The sequence below is a fragment of the Panthera uncia genome, chromosome X (genome assembly GCF_023721935.1).
Source record: "Panthera uncia isolate 11264 chromosome X, Puncia_PCG_1.0, whole genome shotgun sequence".
NCBI lineage: Eukaryota > Metazoa > Chordata > Mammalia > Carnivora > Felidae > Panthera > Panthera uncia.
This window is the reverse complement of record NC_064817.1, coordinates 107,244,485-107,269,807: the sequence shown is the minus strand read 5'-3', so window position 1 is coordinate 107,269,807 and position 25,323 is coordinate 107,244,485. Positions and strand designations below refer to the sequence as shown.

The window sequence follows — 25,323 nt, the reverse complement described above, 5'->3', positions numbered from 1 at the left end:
AAACTTTGTATTTTTAGAGAAGTTCTAGGTTCACAGAAAAACTGAGCAGATACAGAGAGTTCTCAAGTATCCCCTGCCCCACAGATGCATAGCCTCTCCCCATCAACATCCCTCCCAGAGGGATACATGTGTTACAACTGATGAACTTACTTTGATGCATCATAATCACCCAAAGTCTGTAGTTTACATTAGGGTTCAATCTTGGTGTGGCACATTCTACAGATTTGGGTAAATGTATAATGGCATGTATCCACCATTAGAGTATCATGAAAAGTATTTTCACTACCTTAAAAATAGCTTCTGTGCTTGGCCCATTCATTTCTCCTCCATCTCTCCAACTTCCAGCAACCACTGGCCTTTTGTTGTCTCCATAGTTTTGCCTTTTCTGGAATGACAGATAGTTGGAATCAGGCAGTAAATGGCCTTTTCATATTGGCTCCTGTCACTTATTAATATGCATTTAAGGTTTCTCTATGTCTTTCCATGGCTTGATAGTTCATTTCTTTTTATCACTGAGTGACATCCTGTTGTCTGGAGGTACCAGTTTATCCATTCACCTACTGAAGGACAATGGTTGCTTCCAAGTTTTGGCAGTTAAGAGTAAAGCTGCAATAAACACTCATGTGCAGGTTTTTGTGTGGCCATAAGCTTTAAACTCCTTTGGATAAATACCAATGAGAGTGACTGCAAGATGGTACGGCTAAAGTGTGCTTAGTTTTGTAGGAAACTGCCAAACTGTCTTCCAAAGTGGCCGTACCATTTTGTGTTCCCACCAGCAATGAATGAGAGTTCCTGTGGCCCCACATCCTTGTAAGCATTTGGTGGTGTCAGTGTCCTGGATTTTGGCCAATCTATATGAGTGTAGTGATATCTCATTGCTACCTTATTTTGCAATTCCCCAATGACATATACTGCGGATCATCTTTTCATATACTTATTTCCTGTCTGTATATCACCTTTGGTGAGATGTCTGTTATCTCTGGCCCATTTTTTTTAGTTGGCTTGTTTGTTTTCTTATTGTAGGGTTTGAAGAGTTCTCTGAATATTTTGAAGACTAGCCGTTTATCACATATGTCTTTTGCAAATATTTTCTCCCAATCTGTGGCTTGACTTCCCATTGTCTTGACATTGTCTTTTACAGGGCAGAGGCTCTTAATTTTAATGATGTCCAACTTCTCAATTTTTCTTTTATTAGTTGTGCTTTTGGCGTTGTATCTAAAAAGTCATCATCATACCCAGAGTCCTCTAGGTTTTCTCCTGCGTGATCTTCCAGTAGTTTACTACTTTTGTATTTTACATTTAAGTCTATGCTCCATTTTGTGTTAATTTCTGTGAAGGATGTAAGGTCTGTGTCTAAATTCGTGGTGTGTGTGTGTGTGTGTGTGTGTTTGCACGTGGATGTCTAGTTGTTCCAGCACCATTTGTTGAAGAGACACCTTTGCTCCATTGTATTGCTTTTGCTCCTTTGTCAAAGATCAGTTGACTAGGAGGGGGAGTTAAGATGGTGGAGGAGTAGGGGGACCCTAAGCTTGCCTCATCCCTTGAGCACAGCTAGATAAATATCAAATCATTCTTAACCCCCAAGAAATCAAGCTGAGGACTGAGAGAACAAAACTGCAAGTCCACAGGTAGGATCATGGAAGGTAGGAGTTGCGGAGAGTTGATTTGGGGGAGATAAGAACTGCAGGTGCTGTGGGTGTTGTGGACGGCAGGGAGCCCTGCTTACAGAGACTACCACAAGGTATTATATGCAGCAGGACGCAAAATCTGAAGCGGTAGAAGTCCTCCACAGCCAGGGTCGTGCCTGGCGTAGTGGTGTTTCTGAGGGGAACGAGGGAAGAGTCCCATGAGCAGACAGCATGGTCTGAGGATCCCCTGGGTCACTAGGGGAGAAACAGGTCCTCTGCTTGAAATGCATTTGGGAGTGGCAGCAAGGCTTCTCCAGGGACAGAACAGGTGGTGCCAGGTGCTGCACTGTTCCCAGGCATAGGAGCAGGGATGCCGGCTGAGGGCATTGAGACTTGGTGCCAGCTTTCCGCTCCACTTTACCATAAACTCTGAGCCACTGCGTGGTTGTGGGACCACTTGCCTGGGACCAGCCCGCAAATGGCAAAAGCGTGGGGAGACCCTCCCCCAGAGGATCCGCGCGGGGACCTGCTGCATGAGTCCCTAAAATTTGGGGTTTAGAAACCCAGCTGTGTGCTGAGATAAAACAGCTTGGACACCAATAGGGGGTGAAGGCAGGGATCTGATGGAAGCTGGGGACACAGGAGGGGTGACTGTTTGCTCCTCTTTGAGGACTTCCTGAAGAGTGGCAGGTGCGAGCTTTCTGCTCTGGGGATGACAGAGCAGGGTGAGGCCAATTTGCCCCCTGGCCATCAGCCCTGACTGACCCCAGTGAGCTAAGCAGCACCACCGAGTGGAGACTGGAGCCTCTTACACCAAGCCCAGCCCTCCTTTACTCTGCGGGGGCATCTCCATAAGGGCAAGTAGGCGTGAGAATCAGGACAACGGGTGCATCCTCCAGAAGACCACCACAGACCCCTCACATGCACCAAGCCTACTGATCACAGAGTGCTGCAAAGCTTCAGCTCTAGGGGAAAAGAGGATCTGGCTTCCTTTTTGCTTTTATTTTGCAATTTATCTTATTTTTGATTAAAATATTTTTTTCTTATATGTGCTTTTACTTTTAATTTTTAGATCTAGCTTCTTTTAGCAAGCAGACCAAAACACACCTAGGATATCCCCCCTTTTTTTTTCTGGACAAAATGACAAGCTGGAGGAATTCACCCCGAGAGAAAGAACAGGAAGTAGAAGTAATGGCCAGAGATTGAATGAACACAGTAATCAGTCAGATTTCTGGACTAGAATTTAAAACAACAATTATAAGGATACTAGCTGCTTGGAAAAAGTATAGAAGACCCCAGACAATCCCTTATTGCAGAGACAAAAGAGGTAAAATCTAGTCAGGCCAAAATTAAAAAGCTATAACCAAGATGCAAACCCGAATGGGTTGCCATAATGAGGATGAAAGAAGCAGAGGAATGAATCAGTGATGTATAAGATAAAATTATGGAAAATAATGAAGCCAAAAATAAGAGGGAAAGAAAGGTATTGGATCACAAAGGTATATGTAGGGAACTCAGCGACTTCTTAAAACATAATAATATTTATATCATAGGAGTCCCAGAAGATGAAGAGGGAGAAAGAGGGGAAGGAAGTTTATTTGAGCAAATTATAGCTGAAAAGTTCCAACTGGGGAAGGACACAGACATTGAAATTCAAGAAGCACAGAGAACTCCATTAAATTCAAAAAAGCCAGCCATCACCTAGACATATCATAGTCAACCTCACAAAATACACAGACAAGGAAAGAATCCTGAAAGCAGCAAGGAAAAAAAAGTTCTTAACCTACAAGGGAAGACAGATCAGGTTTGCAGCAGATTTGTCCACAGAAACTTGGCAAGCTGGAAGGGAATGGCAGGATATATTCAACGTGCTGAATGGGAAAAATATGCACCAAGAATCCTTTATCCAGCAAGGCCATCATTCAGAATGGAAGGAGAGATAAAGAGTTTCCCAGACAAACAAAAACTAAAGGAATTTGTGACCACTACCCCAGTCCTGCAAGAAATATTAAAGGGGACTCTTTTGGGGGGGGGGAGAGAAAAAGCAACAAAGACTAGAAAGGAAGAGAGAACATCACCAGAAATACCAGATGCCATTAAACTCATATCTTTCAATAACCATTCTGAATGTAAATGAACTAAATGCTCCAATCAAAAGACATAGGGTATCAGAATGGATTAAAAAAAAACAATACCCATCTATATGCTGCCTACAAGAGACTCATTTTGACCTAAAAACACCTGAAAATTGAAAGTGAGGGGATGGAGAACCACCTATCATGCTACTGAATAATGTATTTCAAAAGAAAGACAGAATAGCCATACTTATACCAGAAAAAACTAGATTTTAAAACAAAGACTATATAACAAGGGATAAAGAAGGGCATTGTATCATAATTAAGGGATCTATCCATCAAGAAGATCTAACAATTGTACATATTTATGCCCCCAACTTGGACACATAGATCAATGGAACAGAACAGATAACCCAGAAATGGACTCACAACTATATGGTCAACTAATCTTCGACAAAGCGGGATAGAGTATCCAATGGCAAAAAGACAGTCTCTTCAACAAATGGTGCTGGGAAAACTGGATAGGAACATGCAGAAGAATGAAACTGGACCACTTTCCTATACCATACACAAAAATAAATTCAAAATGGATTAAAGACCTAACTGTGAGACAGGAAACCATCAAAATCCTAGAGGAGAATACAGGCAGCAACCTCTTTGACCTCAGCGGGAGCAACTTCTTCCTAGACATGTCGCCGGAGGCAAGGGAAAAGCAAAAATGAACTATTGGGACTTCATTAACATAAAAAGCTTCATTAACATAAAAGGCAGTCTACAGAATGGGAGAAGATATTTGCAAATGACATACCTAATAAAGGGTTAGTATCCAAAATCTATAAGGAACCTATCAAACTCAATACCCCCCCCCCCAAAATATGCAGTTAAGGAATGGGTAGAAGACATGAATAGACATTTTCCAAAGAAGATATCCAGATGGCTAACAGGCACATGAAAAGATGCTCAACATCATTCATCATCAGGGAAATGAAAATCAAAACCACGATATGATACCACCTCACACCTGTCAGAATGGCTACAAATAATAACACAAGAAACAACGAGTGTTGGTGAGGATATGGAAAAAGGAGAACCCTCTTGCACTGTTGGTGGGAATGCAAACTGGTGCAGCCACTTTGGAAAATAGTATGGAGGTTCCTCAAAAAGTTAAAAATAGAACTCCACTAAGGTCCAGCAATTGCACAATTAGGTATTTACCCAAAGGATACAAAAGTACAGATTCGAAGGGGCACATGCACCCTAATGTTTATAGCAGCATTATTACCCATAACCAAACCAAAGAGACAGCCCAAATGTCCATCGACGGATGAATGGATAAAGAAGATGTGGTATATATGTGCAGTGGAATATTACTCGGCCATCAAAAAGAATGAAATCTTGCTGTTTGCAATGACATGGATGGAGCTAGAGAGTATTCTGCTAAGTGAAATAAGTCAGTCAGAGAAAGACAAATACCATATGATTTCACTCATATGTGGAATTTAAGAAAAAAATGGATGAACATATGGAAGGGGAAAAAAAGAAAAGAAAAAGGCTAACAAACCATGAGAAACTCTTAAAGATAGAGAACAAACTGAGGTTTGATGGAGGGAGATGGGTGGAGGATGGGCTAGATGAGTGGCAGGTATTAAGGAGGGCACCTGCTGTGATGAGCACTGGATGTTATAAGTGAGGAATCACTGAATTCTACTCCTGATACCTCTATGGCACTGTATGTTAACTAACCATAATTTAAACAAAAATTTGAAAAGATAAAGATCATTTGACTATTTTATGTGGGCCTATTTCCAAGTTCTCTATTATGTCCCACTGATTTATTTGTCTATTCTTGCACCAATACCACCCTGTCTTGATTATTGCACCTTTATAGTGAGTCTTGAAGTTAGGTAGTGTTAGCCCTCCAACTTTCGTCTTTGTTTCTTATTGCGTTGCCTCTTCTGGATCTTTTGCTTCTCCCTATAAATCTTAGAATCAGTTTATCAATATCCAGAACATAACTTGCTGGGATTTTGATTGGGATTGCGTTGAATCTGTAGATCAAGTTGGGAAGAACTGACATCTTGACGATCAAAGACTGAGATCTTAACTCTCAGACTTGTGCACACTAAGCATCCAGAAGTTTGTCAATCATAGTTCAGGTTTTTCTACCCCATTCTCATGGTGGTTTTCTATCATTAATCTCTGCTCCAGCAAGCCATGCCTCGCTGTTACTGACCTATGTCTCGCTAATCTTGGGGGCAGTGGTTTGCCCTGTGTCCTCCCCTCACTTATAGATCCAAGAAGAGTTGTTGATTTTTCAGTCTGTTCAGCCTTGTACTTGTTGGGAGGGAGTAGCAACTTCCAAGCCATGTGGGACCAGAAACCAGAAGTCAATGATTTTTTTTTAAAAGTTATTACACTTCTTAAAAAATTTAAAATAAAATTATCATATGATCCAGTGATTCTATTACTATTCTATACTATTACTCAAAGAAAACAAAAACACTAATTTAAAAAGATATATACTTCTATGTTTACTGCAGCATTATTTACAATAGCCAAGATATGGAAGCAACCCAAATGTCCATCGATAGATGAATGGATAAAGAAGATGGCTATGTGGGGGGCGTGTGCATGCGTGTGTGTAATGGAATATTTTTCAGCCATAAAAAAGAATGAAGTCTTGCCATTTGTAACAACATGGATGGAGCTAGAGAGTATTATGCTAAGGGAAATAAGCCAGTCAGAAAAAGACAAATACCATATAATTTCACTCATATGTGTAATTTAAGAAATAAAACAAATGAACAAAGGCAAAAATACAAACAAATAGCCACTCTTTTTTTGGTTTATTTATTTACTTTGAGAGATTAATAGAGAGAGAGAGAGAGAGAGAGAGAGAGCAAGGAAGGGGCAGAGAGAGAGAGAGAGAGAGAGAGAGAAAACAGACTCTTAAATGTAGATAACAACCTGGTGGTTGCCAGAGGTAAGGTCAGAGGGGGATGTATAAAATAGATAAAGGGGATTAAGAGTACACTTACCATGATGAGCACTGAGTAATGTATAGAATTGTTGAATCACAATATTGTACATCTGAAATTAATGTAACACTGTGTGTTAATTACACTGGAATTAAAAAAAACATTATGACACTTCATAATTTTGCATGTCAGGAATTTGAGCAGGGCTGAATGGCAACCATTCTGCTCCATATGGCCTCACGTGGCATCAGATGGCACCTGGACTGCTCCAGAGCATTTTGTTGTTGCTGTTGGTGTTGTTGCAAATTACCGTAAAATGTACCACTTTAAAATTTCCCACTCAATGGCATAAAGTTGTGCAACCCTTAAGGAACTCTCTGGTTCTAGAACTTTTTTACTCTCACAAAAGGGAACTACACTGGCAGTCATTGCCCATTTCTTCCTTTCCCCACGCTCTCAAAACCAGTTATCTATTTTGTGTCTCTATGCATATGCCAGTTCTTGATATTCCGCATAAGTGGAATCACACATATATGCCCTGTTTTGTCTGGCTTCTTTCACATTCTTTCTTCCACAATGCTTTCGATGTTCATCCATGCTGTGGCACGTGTCAGTACTTTATTCCCAGCGATGTATGAGGGCTCCAGTTACTCTATATCTTCAACACACTTATTTCCTTTTTGACGATGACCGTCTTGGTAGATGTGAAGTGTTCTCTTATTGTGGTTTGGATTTGCATGTCCCTGATTACATGTTGACCATTTTTTCCTGGGCGCGTTGGCCATTTACACTTCACGTGCTCCTTTGTGTGTGTTCTTTGGAGATGGGTTTTTTCAAAAGTTTTTTGGCCTATTTTTCCTTAGATTGTTTGTATCTTTGTTGTTGAGTGGAAAGAATGCTTTTTATATTATGGATACTGGACTCTTATTAGATGTATGTGTTACAAATATAAAACACTCCTCTTATGGATCATCTTTTCACTCTCTTGATAGTCCTTTGAGGTACAAAAGCTTTTAATTTCCTTTAATGTTTATTTATTTTGAGAGAGACAAAGACACTAAAAGAGGGGGAGGTGCAGAGAGAGAAAGGGAGAGAGAGAATCCCAAGCAGGCTCTGCACTGACTGCCTCACAAAGTGTGAAATCATGACCTGAGCCAAAATCAAGAGTCGGACACTCAACCAACCGAGCCATCCAGGCGCCCCTAAAAGCTTTTAATTTTGATGAAGACAAATTATCTATACTTTTCTTTTGTTGCTTGTGCTTTTGGTGCCATATTCAAGAAACCATTGTCAAATGCAAGGTCATGAAGGTTAACTCCAAAGTTTCCTTCTAAGAGTTTTAGGGATTTAGCTCCTATTTATTTATCGTTCGTTGATTTTTGTGTCTGGTATGAGATGAGTATCCAACTTCTGTTATTGATTTCTAGTTTGATTCCATTATGGCAAAAGAGCTACTTTGTATGATTTCCATCTTTTAAAATTCATTGAGACTTGTTTTATGGCTTAGTATACGGACAATCCTGGAGAGTACTTTGTGAGCACTTGAGAATATGTACCCTGCTGTTGTTGGGTGGGCGCTCTACAGGTGTCTGTCAGACCTAATTGATGTATAGCATTGCTCAAGTGCGCTCTTTCCTTACTGATCCTCTGACTAGTTTATCCACTATGGTGCTGAGCCTAACGCTTCACCAGAGGTGAAATCTTATGGTCTTCTCAGGTCTTTTCGACTCTGAGCCCTGCCCCGGGCATGCACATGGTTTTCTAGATATCCAGGTACACACACAGGAGCATTTCAAAGCCCTCATTCTCCAAGGTAACTCATTCCCCAGTTTTTCCTTCCAGGAGTTGGGTGAACCAGAAGCAATTGCCCCCCTTACGTTAATCCTTCAGGGAGCTCCAGACAGGTTCAAACAAACATAATTTCTTGGGACTGAGGTCCACTCTCCTCCCTCCAGAAGCGAGAACCCACACATAGAACGTAAGCTGTCATCCTCAAGACTGGGGGGGTGGGGCAAGAATACGTTCAAATGCCACAAAACTCTCTTATCATGTTTCACTGGCTTTTCTCCTGATTCAGTGTTCGCTTGGTTGCTATAAACCTTTGCTATCTTCCAGAGTCCTTCATTCTGATAGGTGTCTTTTTCAGTGTTTTCAGTGTTTCTGGAGAGGGACTGACCCCCAGAATACCCTGCTCTGCCATTTCCCCCAACATCGCTGGGTTCTGTGAGTGATGTTTTGAAGTTTCAATCCTTATGTTAACATCTTCACTTTATAATGTGCATTCTGTTTTCTGAAAGGAGTAACAAGTCACAGGAAAGATAAAACTAGAAATGTCTCCAGCATTAACAAACTTGTGAAAATCAATAAAATGATTTATTTTATATATGCAAACTCAAAATCTCTTTGTACACTTAAATTTCTGCAAATTAATCCAGACAAAACAATACTGCTCCATATAAACCTTTGTATAAACCTTAAAGGAAATATATACATTATTTTTTTTTCTTTTAGTGCTCCCAAAGCACAGAACATACAAGTCTGCCTGAAGACTTTCGGTCATCACACGCAAGAACAAATGTCAGGGTTGGGGTAGCCTCAGGTGCACTTTGTAATGTCTCTAGACAAAATAGAAGAGAGTTGGAGGTAGATCATTTGTGACTCACCCTGCCCCCTCCCACAGAGAAATAAGTTACCCGAATAGCAGCTTTCTTACTCTTTGTTTCAAACTGTCCTGAATATTGCATGGTTTAAAAGGCACAACTAGGAATTGTTGAAAACTCTGTTCGGCACACACAAGATGACCACCAGGCAGTGCTCCACGTTACAGGTGGCTCTTAGTCACTCTGGAAATGCCCAGAACAGCAAAGTTCATATGAGGAAACCCTTGTCACATCTAGAAGGGGCGACAGTGGGGCGCCTGGGTGGCTCAGTCGGTTGAGCGTCCAACTTCGGCTCAGGTCACGATCTCGCGGTTCGTGACTTCGAGCCCCGCGTCGGGCTCTGTGCCGACGGCTCGGAGCCTGGAGCCTGCTTCGGATTATGTGTCTCCGTCTCTCTCTGCCCCTCCCCTGCTCACATTCTGTCTCTCTCTCAAAAACAAATAAAGATTAGAAGGGGTGACAGTGCTTACTGAAGTTGACCTGCTGAATTAATAATATCACCTTCCTCAACTGGGAAAAAAACAACAAAACAACAAATTAATACTTCCAGAAAAACCCTTAGCCAGCTTTTACTTCCAGAGAACCATAAAAAAAAAAAAAAAAAAAAAAAAAAAAAAGCTCCATGGCTTTTTCTTAGCTTCGGGAAGGCAATTCCTTTGCCTAAAACATTCTAGGAAGCTTTGACAATATCATCTTCCATCGTACAGCATAGAAAACTTGCCCTTTTTTCTCCTTGGTCTTTGCATTAACATGATGACCTTCTGTTGATGTGATTAACGTTGTTGAGGTGGTGGTGGGAGTCTATCTTTTCTAGTACCTTCTCAAGGTACTGGATTAAGACTCGTCTTTTAAACCTAGAGATAAAGAGAAATCTTATTAACCAAAAGATACTCGAAGCCTTTCCGATGTGCAAGGCACTGTGTGGGGCACAAGGTGGAACTGGTGGTCTACATGCGGCTTAGCAGGGGCGCCTGGGTGGCTCAGTCGGTGGAGCATCCGGACTTCGGCTCGGGTCATGATCTCGCGGCTCGTGAGCTTGAGCCCCGCGTCGGCTCTGTGCTGACAGCCCGGAGCCTGCTTCGGATTCCGTGTCTCCCTCTTTCTCTACCCCTCCCCCGCTCATGCTCCGTCTCTCTCTGTCTCAATAGACATTCAAAAAAAATTTACCAAAAACAAACAAAAAAAGATGCGGCTTAGCAAATACTGACAGTGCCAGCTTGAGGGCCCGAGCCCACCTCAGGCTGTGGTGAGCTTAGAAGATTCCACAGCCATGGGTGAATGAGTCGGACTCTGATAATACCAATCTCGATGCCTCCGGAGACAGCCTTAAGTACGAGAGAGAGCCAGGGTTTGAGAAAACCAAGGGACAGCTCATTCCACCCCCCACCCCCATTCTGCATCGGGCCCTACCGCTTAACGACAAACAACGAAGGTCTCCACTTTACACCCACCTTGCAGCTTCCTTGATGGTAAACTCGACAAATTGTTTCTTGACTGCAAGAGACCCTTGCACTTCTTCAAGCAGAATGAAAATCCTTTCGTACCCTGAAGATATTTAAAAAAAACCCCAAAACCTCAGTATTCTTAAAAAATACGAATAGGAAATAAAATTCAATCCTTACACATCCTCAGTAATCAATCCTCACAGGTGGAAAGTTATCATTTGTATTTTAAACACTCGAACCCAAACATCCGCGCATCAGCTACTAAGGAAACTCTTGTAAACACTGAACAAATGTGGCAGACTGAACAATGGCCCCCAACGTTGTCCACATCTTACCTCCTGGAAACTGTGAATATGTTACCGTATACGGCAAAAGGGACTTGACTTTGCAGATAGAATTGAGCTGTGGATCTTGAGGTGGGGAGATTATCCAGGCTTATGCATCAGTGTAATCACAAATATCCAAATAATAAGAGGTGGGGAGTAGAATTGGAGCCAGAGAGAAAAGATGTAAGGATAGGAGCGCGGCTAGACAGGAGAGAAGGCCCTGACGTTACTGGCTCGAAGCTGAAGGAAGGGGCCAGGAGCTAAGGAGCACAGGCAGCCTGTAGGAGCTGGAAAGGGCAAGGAGACAGATTCCCCCTAGAGTCTCCAGAAGGAACACCTTTCTGTTAGCCCAGTGAAGATAATTTCAGAATTCCGACTTCCATGACAGTAAGGGGAGTACAGTTTTGAGCCACGTGGTTTGTGGCAACTTGTTACAGCAGCAAAAGGAAACTATTACAATCAGTAAGGTGCAAAAAGAGAAAAGGGTGTATTGGGTCCTTTTAGTTAAAGCAAGAGGAATCACTTTAAATTATGTGAAAACCCAGGGTGCTGGGTGGCTCAACTGGTTGAGCGTCCAGCTTTGGCTCAGGCCATGATCTCATGGGTTCATGAGTTTGAGCCCCACGTCAGGCTTTGTGCTGACAGTGCGGAGCCTGCTTCATTCAGATTCTCTGTCTCCCTCTCTCTCTCTGCCCCTCCCCTGCTCGTGCTCTCTCTCAATCTCTCTCAAAAATAAACATTAAAAAATAATAATAAATTATGTGAAAACCCAATACTTCCCCAATACCTCCAGAGATAGCATGAATCTATCCTGAATCATAGGATTATGAGAAGGACCTCCCATTATATTATTGATACTTGTGCCTTCATTACTTACTTCGTCCAAATTTTCGAACTTCCTTCATTAACTGATGTTTTATATCAGCATTGATTCCTTGCGCCATAGCAGGAGTTATTTGCAAGGTGTTTGGTACAGTTCCCAAAGTGGGTGTCACTGAGGCTTTTCGATCATCTACAGAGACACTGCAGTGTTTGCTTCCTCCTAGAAGTGCATGCGTACCAGGTTTGTGAATCAGGCCATCTTTCCTTAGACTAGTGAAGTCGTCAGATAGAGAATCCAACTGGTGGTGGTGTGGAATACCATCTCCTGCCATATTCATAAGCTCTGGGGGAGCAGATTTTGACAAGAAGCCATCGGGTGGGATCTGACCATTTTCCCTCTTCTCCTCATGGACATCAGGAATGACAGTGACATCTGGAGGCCAAATCAAGAAGGTAAACTGTGAGGTGGGTGAGTTATATCAACCCCACAGGCAGATCTTCACGTTTGAGGAAATTATTTGTTTCAAAAAGCAAGAAGGCGTACAGATGGGAGGCTGAGACCCCTCAAACCGAGCCCAGGAAAATAATACAACAAAACCACCTTCTTTTCTTCACGGCACTCCCAATACATATGGAAACCGAGTCAGGCAAGACAACTACTGAGCGTTCTTAGGTCCCTGGCACCCGTGGTTTAGTGGCTGCTTGTGCTTTACAAGCTGAAAGGCAGCAAGTCTCACTTGATGTCACGATTTCTGTAATTTACACATAAAATGCCATGCTTAAGAAAATAAAGAAAATGCCAGGCTTCACCGAGCTTGGCACCAGACTACATGGGCCCCCTTCAATTTCTCTCCTCTCTATCTCAAAAGTTCTAAGAAAACAGAGGTGGCCGTTAGGCCTCGAGGCTCTACATGTAGTCCGTCACCAAAAATCTTTGTGATTCTCATCATTCCCTTCTGTGACAAGGAAATGGGTTTCCTTTTACTCCAGGCCTGACACCTCTACTTCACATGCTCTGCCTCCTTCCTGCCAGGCACTGAGACAAAGCTGGAGGATCGGCAGTGAACGAGACAGACAAGAACAATCCCTATCCTTACGGAACTTACATCCTCATGGGGAAGTCAGATGGTATGTGTAATTTGGGCAAGGGGAATAATACAGTTTGAATTCTTGTTGGGAAGGAAGGTATCAGGGATGTGACAGAGAGGAGGGGGAGTCTCCGTGACCACGGTGTCGGGCAGGGCCCTCTGAGGAGGTGACCCGTGGAGCAGGAGACAGGGCGGCCTGTGCACGTGAGGAGGACTTCTGGCTGCCGTGAGGGCCAGTGCAGGGCCCTAGGAGGGGACGAGCCGGGGCCGTGGAGCAAAGGACAGAGGCAGAGAGAGCAAGGAGGACACCCAGAGGACGCGTGCAGGAGAGGAGGGCAGGCCCGGGTCCTGCAGAGCGTGTAGACCAGCGTCGGGAGCTCCGATTGTGTTCTGAGTGCTCGGGGGAGTTGGTGGCGGGTTTCGGGATGGACGTGGCAGGGTCGGATTTCCGTGCGCACGGGGTCAGTCGGGCTGCAGGGCAGTGATGGGTCAGGAGGGTCAAGTGGGAGAGCAGGGAAATCAGATGAGAAGCTGTTGTAGCAGCTTGGGGACAGACGGTGGCAGCACAGACTAGAGGGATAGAGACTGGGTGTCAAAGTGTCTGCACTTGCTAAGGGATGGAAGTGAGAGAAGAATAAAAGAGAAATCATGGTGACTCCGAGGGTCTTCACTGAACCCCTGGGGAAATAACGGTGCCGGGAGTGTGCTCTTCCTGATCTGGCCCAGTGACCTCATGTTGATGGCCTGACAGCGATCACGTTGGCATCCTTTACACTGTGGAAACCTGCAAACATTATAATCCAGGGCTTCACCTTCCCGGCCCCCACACACTCGGACAGCTGGCTGTTGCACCTTTACCAGCATACTGCCGGATGGTGTCACTTAACATTAAGAGTCATGCCTGCGGCAGGCAGCAAGCAGAGCTGTTTTGGAGAGCGCGAAGGTTAGGAGTTCTGACGAAACACGTGAAACCGAGTTTTATTGGTCTATGTATGGGACACCTAAGTGGAAATACCATGTCCATGGTTAAATTTAGGTCTGGAGTTTGAAGCAAGGTGTAAACACCCGAGTTGTTGACATGTAAATGTCCTGGAAAGCCCAAGACTGCATGGGATCACCTGGGGTGGGGGGTTGGTGTCTGGAATCCAGCTTTGGGTCCCTACGCTATTTACAGGTGGGAGAGAAGGGGAGAAACCAGAAAAAGAGGGTGAAGAGGAGTTGCCATCAAAGGGAAAAGAAAACTAGGACGTGTGGTGTCTGGGAACCTGAGAAAGTTTCCAGGGAGGAGGGAGTGAACAACTGTGACAAGTGACGCGAAGAAGCAATGGGAACACGCAACAGACCCTGGGAGCCGTGATGATGCCTGTCTCAGTGCGGTGGGGAGGCAGAGCCAGACCGCACTGGGCTAGAGCGGGAGCAGGAGTTGAGGACACAGAGAGCCAGTGCAGACCCAGCCTCGTATTTAGCTGGTTCTCTCTTGCTGCGTCGAGAACCTGCTTCCTCGTTCTGACTCACGCAGCAACACGCTCCTATCCCCATGTCTCCCCCTTGTGCTAGTTACTACATAAGTATGGATCTTCTTGCCTCAGACAGTGACTCTGCTCCCCACGGGGCCCTTTGTACCTACCACATTGATGATTTAATAATGGTTTACTTAACGAACAAAAAGCGGATACAAAGGAAATGAACACAAAGGAAAATAAGGCTGTTTAGTGTTAGTCTTCTAGGAGCCATAAGGAAATCACAACCACTACTCTATACCTGTATGTACAAGGGTGGGTTTTATGAGGTTTGGATAAGATGGGAACCACGAGGCTGAGGGTGGTCCCTTTCCGCCCACATGGTTAGTTACAGTGGGTGGTGTTTGTGGTTTCGCCAACAGCAGGGACATACTCCGCCTTCTCTTAGATGACAGAGGACTGTTGGGTTCTCCGGGGCGCTTCACTTTGTTCTGTGGCCCTGCCACGAATTCATCTGCTTCATCAATCATCATTCCCTAGAAAACACCAATGAACACTCTCCATTAAAGAGCACAGTGCCCGCACGCGGCACGCGCACACTCAACCATACATCCTGTTACCAACACACGTCTTCATCACGGGCCAGAGATTTACCGTGCCCCACCTAGACCCTGTTCTCAGAAAGTGCTACTCCAGTCCCATCTTGACCTAGTCTCGGTGAAACAAGGAGGAAATGAAAAGATAACGTGTTGCCAAGGTCAAACACAATACAATCATGATTAACCAGAAAGCTTGAGAAATGAGCAACTCGCATCAACCGAAGAGGTTACTTTTCGGAGGAAGTACAGACCATTCGGAAGCGACCCTTGGCAAGTGAACCAATTCCCTTTTGTGTGCTTTTGTGCTTTAAATGCATCATTAAGAAATATTGACTATCACTGTACACAACGCTGCATGTGGACGGTAGAGAGCAGGTTGACAGAAAATGTCACTGTCCCAACAGCAACCTCACGGAGGTTCAAATATGTCCACCTTGGGGGCTTTTCATTCTTGGGGGTAGGTAAAGGATGACAGCCATCAGTGCAGAGGGTTAGCTAAAAGCTGTTCCCATCCAAGGATAACCTGAGAATATGAAAACATTTTCATAAAATCATGATAAATGACGCTTCCAAGGCATTTTCCAAAGCAACACGGTACAGAAAGGGGAAACCATACACCCTGAGCATTTACTGCATGTAGGTCATGTTTGAAATGGGTACATGCACTAACTCAATACTGCACAGGACTCTGGTAAGTGTAATCATTATCCCCAGGGATTCAAATGAGGAGCCCAAGGCACAGAAAAATTAAGAAAAAGTCCAATTAATTGAGGATTGGGGTGAAGTGGAGTATCTCTCAGTCTAGTTTTGTTACCAGACAGATTATTATATGGTCTGCAGCTTAACACCAATAGTCTTCTCCATGTGTGCAAACAGAATCCCCATTTGTCTTCATCCTTAGATGGTCAAGTCGGTATCTCTCTCTCTCTCTCTCTCTCTCACACACACACACACACACCTCACATTTAGATCTCTACTAGGATAATCCAAAGAAAGCAGCATCACGTAGTACTTCCTATTTCAAGATGAACACTTCATCACCGTCTGGCTAGAGCACTAGAGATCCGAGTAATGGAAACAGGAAATAACTGGTGATCTCAATATTAAAGGAATTAGTGTGCAGAGGTGGGAATGAATACAGACTCTGGAGCTGGAAAGATGTGGGTTCAAATCCTGGCTCTTCTCAGCTGTGCTACTCAGAGCACACCGCTTGACCACCGTGAGCCTTGATTTCTTCTTATGAGAGGACACGTGGTAACACTCATCTGCAGAACCGTTGTGGCCATTAAATGTGATCACGTAAAACACCAACTCCTACTAGGTACTCAGTAAATGTCACTTATTCTTTTCTTCAAACAACACACCTTTGTATCAGGAGGCTCCCACTTTCCATTTACAGAGAGCCCTGGAGTCCTATTTTATCTTGTCAACCAACAGAGAACCTCTGATTTATATTCACCTTGCCCAGAAGAAAGGAATTATAGCAAGACTATCACAACTTGAGCAGACTTAGAAATAGGTATCTTACCTTCTTATCTTGTTTGAATGGATTGCCAAAAGTATGTAGTCTTTTTGGTTGATCTGGATCAATCTCTCGAAGCGGAGAAGCCAGTGTCTTTAGATATTCCTGATAGTTACCCATTTGTGCGACTGGAACACTATGAAGGGAATCTGTAAAATCACCGGCAAAGAAACAAATGGTACACAGCTGCAGTGTATGCATCATGAGGACAAGGGGACACTCAGTAGGTTGAGCATCCTATTCTTGATTTCGGCTCAGGTCACGATCTCACGGTTTGTGGGATCGAGCCCCGTGTCAGGCTCTGCGCTGACAGCATGGGGCCTGCTTGGGATTCTCTCTCCCTCTCTATCTGCCCCGCCCCTGCTCACATGTGTGCATGTGTGCTAAATAAATAAATAAATAAATAAAACTTTAAGAGGGCATGATCATAGTCTGGTTTGGCAACGTGTACCTTGGCATCCAATAGTCTAAAATCTCAACTTTTGGGGGCACCTGGGTGGCTCAGTGGGTTAAGCATCTGACTTCAGCTCAGGTCATGATCTCACGGTTCATGGGTTGGAGCCCTGCGTCAGGCTCTGTGCTGACAGCTCGGAGCCTGGAGCCCGCTTCTGATTCTGTGTCTCCTTCTCTCTCTGCCCCTCCCCTGCTCGTGCGTGCGCTTTCTCTCTCTCAAAAATAAATATAAACATTTAAAAACATCTCAAATTCTAAGATCTAAAATTATCTCTCTTCATCCCACTCACTACTCAGGGTACCATCACTACTCCCTACAAGCTCAAATCACTAGGCCAAGTACAACGCCCTTAGGCCTCAAACCAGGTTTGAAAATGGGCTGACATCCTGTATGCCACCACCCAGCCTGAAACACCATATTTGTGCTGCATTTCAAAGAGCCTGGCCTCCATGGTTCTCTCTTATCATCCAGAGACCTTGGTTAGTAGGCCTTCCGTTCTTGGGGAATGTGACTAAATCTATAGGCTCCCTTCCTAGAGAAGCTTCCCTCCTCTCCACAGAACTTGGTATGTAATTTTAGGAGGTCGGCCAGGCTAAGATTTAACTCCTTTTAATGGACAAATGACCCTGTTTCAAATGAACACAATGGAGTAAAGGGGAATTGTACACCATCACCAACTGTCCTACACACTACCAGCTTCATAATTTTCATGTAAATGAGGAATTCCGGACTGAATTCATCACGACAGGCTGGGTTGTGCCATTTCCAAAATCTGACAGACCTAGGTCCCGCCACTTTCCAGTTCACTAAACCTGGAGTGGCTATCAAAATGCTCGCCCTTGAGAGAGATATACCAAGAAACAGACTCTTAATCATAGAGGACAAACCAATAGTTACCGGAGGGGAGGTGGGTGAGGGGAATGGGTGAAACAGGTGATGGGGATGAAGGAGGGCACTTGTCGCGAGGAGCACCGGGTGAGGTAGGCAAGTGTTGAATCACTATATTATACACCTGAAACTAATATGACACCGTATGTTAACTGTACTGGAATTCAAATAAAAACTTTAAAAAATGCTCACTCTCAGTGAGCCAATTAATGCACACCTGCCCTAAAACCTGAGAACAGGTGAAAATGAGCATTCTAAGCCTGAAAGTATTACAAAATAACCTACCCGTTATGCAATAAGCACTTTCATGTAAGTCAGGCTTGATATTTTCCTAATCAACAAAAAATACTTCTTTGTTCATTTACCTTCATCTTGTCCAACAATAAACTTGTGTGTTTTCAGCAGATTGGATCTCATTCTGGTTAACTGGTCTAAAAGACCTCTACGTGGAATATCATAAGCATTTCTATATGTCTGAGGTTTCAAATCCTGTTTGAAATGGAACAAATAATTTCAGTTACTCCTGACGCTTTTAATATAGAAATGTAATTCTTAATGCTGCAGTGTATGTAAAATCGTAGTGAAGAGAGGGATATTCAATACAATAACTACCATAGAATTTTGCCAGTGGAAACCTCGCCTTTGCTGGCCTTGTTCCAAATTCTAATATACCCACAACATGCTCAAACCACTGAGAATATCCTTTCCCAAGTGTGTCAACTGGCCTGGCCACCTCTGCCCAATGTGGACCTCCTCTATGGGAAATCTTGGTGTTAGAGGTCCCTGCTGGGCTGGCCAAGACTTTCTCGAAGCTGCACTCCTGCCTGAGACCCTTCACACCCAATTCTCTTCCTCGTCCCTTCCTCTCACAGGTGCTAAATCAGCCGTGTGGCCTGAAGATTCCCCTGCCAACTCCTGTTCTCTCTCCCCTTTATCCTTCACAGACATTACCCCCAAACATATCTTGCACATTTAATTCCATATTGGCGTCTGTGGGCAGGGCAATTCCTAAACTAAACCGTTGATAAGTATGAAGTCCAAAACAGGATCGTAATTATTTCAAAACTAAAATACTATGGCATAAATGCATCAGACAAGCTCAAACAAATACAAAGTATTTATGTCCACAATTTACCTTGTTTAAGAGCCCTACTTGGAAGCCAGCAAATTCTTTGGTATTCAATTCTGTTAGTCTTGGTGCACTTTCCCCTATGATTTCTTTCAATAGTTTTCTAAAATTTTTACTGTGGGTAAAGGACACGCCACCTCCAGAATGATTTTTCACTTTGATTCCAATTTCCTGGGGAGGTTTCTTCCCCACGGACGCTAGTATCCGTTCTGACTCTAGTTTGGTCTAAAATGAAAGTACATAGTATGTTATGAAAAGATCTATATTATCACTGTTGTTTTTACTACTTAAGAAAGGGAACACTTTAAGAACCCCACAGAACACTTTTCAATTGTAAATCACAGAAAAATGGGTAATTAAACATTTCCCTGTGCTTCTCTGCACTATCACAGCAAACAGGGAGGTGGGGGTGAGAAAAATAACTTACTACATTTTTTTCTCTTGTCTAATGGCAAAATTATGATTGGATCATGGAGAGAATGGAAACCATGGATAAGAATTACATTCATAGACATTTAAAATCACATTTTGTTGCTGTAAAATCTAGTCTAAGTCAATATATTTATTTCAGACCCAGACATAAAGGTTTAAGACTCTGTATTTATAAATGTAAACTAGGGCTAAAATTCAGATTACACAGATTGGCATTACATCTGGAAATAATTCAGCTGTTTGTTTCTAATATCGGACCACCCCCCAAAAAAGTAATGCTTAAATTTAACAAACGTTACCACGCAAATGATTTGTAATATCTGCTCAGTAAGTTTCTAGCTAACTTACAAAAAAATCCTAATGGACGCTATTAAACCGCATTGATAAATAGTGCCTGATGGTGACTTGTAGCAATATATTGGGCATATCTGGTGATCCACATACATGGTTCAAGGAACACTGGTGACATAGTTGTTATTAAATTAGTAATTAAATTAGTGATTAGAGTGATTACAAATTAGTAATAATTTTTTTTCTTTAAAAGAAGGGATTCCACCAGTGCCCAGTAAGCCCAAAAGGATTTTTCATTTCTTACGGTTAGGTCGGAGAGATTCATTAATTCTCACTATGATTGGAATTAAGTATGTTTCTTATCTTTGGCACAAAATTAAGTCATGAAATAAGGGATAAGAGCAAATGAAGGGTCTGTTTCCAGAAATGGTCCCGAAATCTCATTTAGAAAACTACACAAGCAACGTGTTCCAGAAGGTCCCAGAACTTGCACGACTCAACTCTGCTCACTATTCTTCCTGGTGGCCATACCCTGCTGACACAGCCTTAAAGGCCTAAGGTAGACATCAAATAAAAAAATATATGTAAATCAATAGGTCAATCAATCAATAAATAACCAAAACAAAACATTCACAACAACAACAAAAATCTATTGGCGGAGAGGAAAGGGGGTCACGGGGACGCTCGGTGGACCAGAAATCTAGGTCTGCCTGTGCTTTCTTTTGCATTTATGAGCACACTGGACCGGCAGGAGCTGGTAAACTCCAGACCATACTTCTGTTTGTGCCGGATCCTAGTAAGGTGTGTCAGCGTCCCCCAACTGCGGAGTCATTTTGGTTCTTTAGTGAAATCTGACACTCTTTTGCTTACGGCTGTCTGTCTTCTAAAGGCCCAACTTCCAGACATATGTGACTTAAAGCCTGACTGCCACTGCAGACGCTACCACTGCCCCCTACCTGGGAGCACCCTTGTGCATAAGAAGAAAGTAAAAAGGCTGCATTAATTTGTCATAGAACGTAACACATTCGTATGGCAGTAACGCTCTACCTCAGTAGCTCTGAAACTCTTCCATCCTGCAAGAATGGGCTAGGTAGAGGTGAGAAGTATGGTAAGTAGGGGTGAGTGGAGGATGAGGTACTAATAGAGGGGCAGGCAAGGGACAAGGTGAATAATGGTAAATGAGGTGGGGGTATAAAGGAACGGACGGAGGGCAAGAAGAGAGGAGGTTGAACTCACTCTTCGGGTCCCCAAGGGGCCTATCACTCTCCAGCGTGAGGAACACTGGTCTCATCTCCCCCTCGCCAAGAAAGAGCGTGTGCATACGTTTATTGCCTAAGAACTAATTTCAGGCCAGACGTTGAGGCACACCATGCCTCAGTGTGCCGACCTAAAGAAGGGGGATGCGCTAGCCCAGTGTGATTGGAGGAGAAACTAGGTTGAGGATAGACAACATGTGACCCATGAGATCATTTTCTTAAGCCTCTGCCCCTCTTAGGCCACAAGATGTCAACCAGCTCGTGGGTAGCACAAACTGGCAAGCAGAAGGAGAAACGGCACAGCATCCAATGACACTGACAGACCCTTAGCTGCAGCTTAATGGTGAAGCTAGAAGCCATAGAGAATCACATTATCACTAATCCATAAAGTGGAGAGATATATACACATTTAATTTGAAAAATGACAATTACACTAAAGAATAAGGAAATGCACTTCTGAGGGCAAAGGATTTTTGTTTGTTTGTTTTTACCAATACTACCTGTTGGCTGAGTTTTTTAAGGTAAGAGATAACACTGTAACTAAGTCCACAATCTAAATTATCTGATATCAGATTTGGAGCTCCCATCATCCTTAGTGCTTTCTTTAATGGCTATAAGGAAACAAAATACACAACAGTAAGAATAGAATAAATCTTAAAATACTCAAAGTTCAGTTATAAGGGGCAAAGGGACATGATTCATTTCTTAGAAGTCAAGGTGCTGCACATAAAACCAAACATGGAACATTAAAAAGTGGCAATGAAAATAGCAGAGGAGTAAGGAGCAGAAAGTAAAAAATAAAAAGTAAATAAATAAATAAATAAATAAGTAAATAAATAAATAAATCAGAAGAGAGTGGGATAAGAAGATCAAGAAACAGCATATTCAAACAGGTAAATTGCTTTCAGTCTTAATTCCCAAGTCATAAAGTCATTTCATATTGCATTTTATCGTGCACCCCATTCCTGCCATGGTAAATACTAACGCACCCCAATTTCTCCTTCCAGTGACACCAACAGTACCATTTAAGATTCTGCCTTTTCACCTCTAGAAACTTGGCTTAAGGTTTGCTACATCCGCCTCTGAAACGATTTTGGTAATCTTGATTTCGATTACATGACCAGTTCAAAAGCATCACGAAGATTTTTCTCAAGTTGTAAACACCCAAATGAGGCCAAGTAACTTTTGATTCTTTTTGGATTCCCCTCCCCCAACCAGCAGCCCCGCTTCCTGCTGTGTCTAGAACACATTTGACAGGCAATTGGCACATATGCCGCCTTCCAGAATTTCTTCTTTCAGAGGGAAACCCCACATTGAAAATTTCTAGAGTTAAAAAGGGAAGTTGACATTCATACATGAATCCAGACATATTTTTTGCAAATTCCAAAATTCCAATTTCACAAGGTTGCTTTTGCTCAGAGAAACAGAGATGTGTTTTTATAAAAATAACCATGGCAGTTAAAGGAAATAAAATAAGCAATTCTCTTTTGTGCCAACATGACATCTCCAAGGTCTTACGCATAATTCGCGAAGACGGTGGCGATACAGATATTTAGAAATTAAAAAATCTGTCTCATTTCGGGGGTCAAGTTTTTGGCTCACTGACATTTCTTGCAACAAGAATCATCACTGATACAGTTAATGCACATATACACAGAAATACATACTAATAAGTAGTATGGAGGCAGAGTTTTTAAGTAGCTGTCAAAAGCCTGTCGCCACTTCAGATTTGGCTTAAGCTTGTGAACTTTAAACAAGTCATCTGCAAGAGAAAACCAAACAAAATATTACGTTATTCCAGTCCTAAATTCCAAGATCTAAATCAAGCACATCCATTATAGCATTTCCTAGAAATCTCAGTGTAATTAAAACATTACATTAGACGAACCTTTCTTTGGAACTTATTTGATTGTCTTTTTTTGGGTGCTCTTTGCCAACATTATATATAGCATTTTTCTAGTAAGTAAAACAAATTCTCAAGTTACCTACGCCTCTTCCATGTGTGAAGCTACATAAAATCTAGTATTAAAGCACCACCTCTGAGCCACAGGAAATATTTTTCTGACCTCCTACATGCTGGTAACACTACTGTAGTTATGTGCACTGAGGGGGAATCCACGGACATTGGTTGATAAATGGAGGCTGTTAAGGTGCGCCTGGGTGGCTCAGGTTGTTAAGGGTCTGACTCTTGGTTTCGGCTCAGGTCATAATCTCACATGAGTTCAAGTCCCGCCTGGGGCTCAGCACGGAGCCTGCCCAATTCTCTGTCTCCCTCTCTCTCGGCCACCTCCCCCTGGCTCTCTAAATAAATAAATAAATAAATAAAGGCTGTTAAAGCAACAACAACAAAAAAATTAAACTCACAGAGAACAGATTGGTGGTTGCCAGAGGCCAGGTGGGGAGAAGGGGTCAGGCGAAATGGCTGAAAGTGGTCAAATGATACAAACTTCCACTTACAAAATAAAGTCCTGGCGACTATAGTTAATAATACTGTGCATATTTGAAAGTTGCTCAGTGAGTAGATCTTCAAAGTTCTCATCACAAGAAATTTGTGACTCTGTGTGGTGATGGATGCTAACCAGTGTTCCCAGTGTTCTTTTCACAATAGGTATACAAATATTGAATCATTATGTTGTACATGGGAAACTAATATAATGTTACATGTCAGTTATATCTCAGTAATGAATAGAGAAGTAAACAGTGAGTGTTACACTTTTGGCTGAAAGGTCAAGGTAAGAAGCTTTACAAAGTATATGAGAACAAAAGCAAAGCCTCTAACTTTCAGGCAGAGACCGCAAACTCCAAATTATGCTTTGGATCCTCTTTAATAAGTCTATACTTTGTATAGTCCCTCCCCGCCCCGCCTTCTTCATTTCTTTCATTTTCAAACTTTGCGTCTGTCAAATGCTAGTTACCAATTGGGTCATGGCACTAGCAAAAGCTAGTAGAGATGTTAGGTTGTAGTTCAAAACTCTGTACAACTAAATATATTCTCTTGAATACCATGTGTGTTAATACCACTAAAGACACTGTCCTTAAGTAAGCAGATCTATCTTTTCACACTTAAATTTAATTGTTTTAATAATCTAAATGCATTCTATACACTACAGGAAAATTTTCAAAATATGTCATTATTCCCTTCTGAGGGAAAGAAAAAATATATTTTATATAATAATTCAAAATCAATAGCCCCACACATCAACAGGAGCCTGCCACGCTTACTATAAATACCAAAGATATTTCAAATCCATCTTCGATTTTGTTTTTTCAGGTTTCATTGGCTCTTATCCAAAAAAAATCCAAATGCTTTACTTCCAGGGACAAAAGCATCCCAACGCCACGTGCATAATTTCTCTATGATTAGGGCTATTCTTTGAAATTCTGAATTACTAGTTAAGAAAAACAACTACACATTTTCTTCCTTTTACTGCTATAATAAATGATTGACCCCTGCCGAAACTAATTTAAATGAATTTACAAAGTCATAAAATGTAGGTCTTTTGTTCTTTTGGTGCAGGGTAGAAAGAACAAAGAAAACCAGATCTGAAGAGATTTCTGGCTCATTGTAACATGCAGGTCCTTTAAAGACCATTCATATCTTGACAGAAAGGAATGAGAGACTGTGGAAATATCCTGTTACACTTGGGTCTTTATGTGGAGTCTGTTGGGAATGAAGCAGAGTTTTGGAAACTGACAAATTGAAAGACCACAAGACTGGGGAGACATCTAGATATAAACAGATTAGATAGTGAAACGAGAGTCAAGAATACTCTTAACATTTCTAGCAATGCCAACTGCAATGATTCCACCAATTAGTCTAATTCAGTCTAATTATTTCTTGCCGGAGTTTTTGAAAGGGGGGAAAGAAGAGAGAGAATGTTCCACAATCTAGATTAAGGGTAGAGAGCCATTGGGGTAGCACCCCTTTAGTCACATTCTCCGCAGCTCAGTGAATGATTTCCATGGCATGAGGTCGCCATTCACACGGAGTCTCCACAATGGGACCCCGAAGACGCCATAAACAACCAACTCGTCAACATTTGAAAGACGAGGAGACCAGAGGATAGGAAAGTGAAGTGATAACTGCTGACACCTCAAAGACTACTGACATTTTCTCTTCCATTCCTTTCTCCCCATTTCCGGCAGCAAAAAAAAAAGGGGGGGGGGAAGATGTGGGTTTGAGCTCCAGGCTCAGCCACACGCTTGGCAGAGTAAGCTTTGAGAAATCGCTTCCCTTTCTGGGCCTCCATTTCTTGTTCTCCTGATCATA

The 25,323-nt window shown here is 42.6% G+C and overlaps 1 protein-coding gene across 7 annotated transcripts in view; it reads right to left on the bottom strand.

The window, feature by feature from the left end:
• Nucleotides 1-9,032: 9,032 nt before the first annotated feature.
• The window catches only part of INTS6L (integrator complex subunit 6 like), a 56,354-nt gene continuing 40,063 nt past the window's right edge, over nt 9,033-25,323 (bottom strand). For 3 of the 7 annotated variants that reach the window (XM_049644319.1, XM_049644316.1, XM_049644321.1), the window contains 9 exons: nt 22,721-22,815; nt 21,554-21,664; nt 19,081-19,299; nt 18,311-18,434; nt 16,610-16,752; nt 14,784-15,018; nt 11,990-12,367; nt 10,793-10,886; nt 9,033-10,195 (listed from right to left, as the gene is read on the bottom strand). In XM_049644319.1, the coding sequence (XP_049500276.1) occupies nt 10,087-10,195; nt 10,793-10,886; nt 11,990-12,367; nt 14,784-15,018; nt 16,610-16,752; nt 18,311-18,434; nt 19,081-19,299; nt 21,554-21,664; nt 22,721-22,815 (1,508 nt within the window). In that variant the 3' untranslated portion in view covers nt 9,033-10,086. The remainder of the gene's footprint in view (nt 10,196-10,792; nt 10,887-11,989; nt 12,368-14,783; nt 15,019-16,609; nt 16,753-18,310; nt 18,435-19,080; nt 19,300-21,553; nt 21,665-22,720; nt 22,816-25,323) is intronic. The other 4 variants (XM_049644320.1, XM_049644318.1, XM_049644317.1 and 1 more) reach the window with 4 other exon arrangements.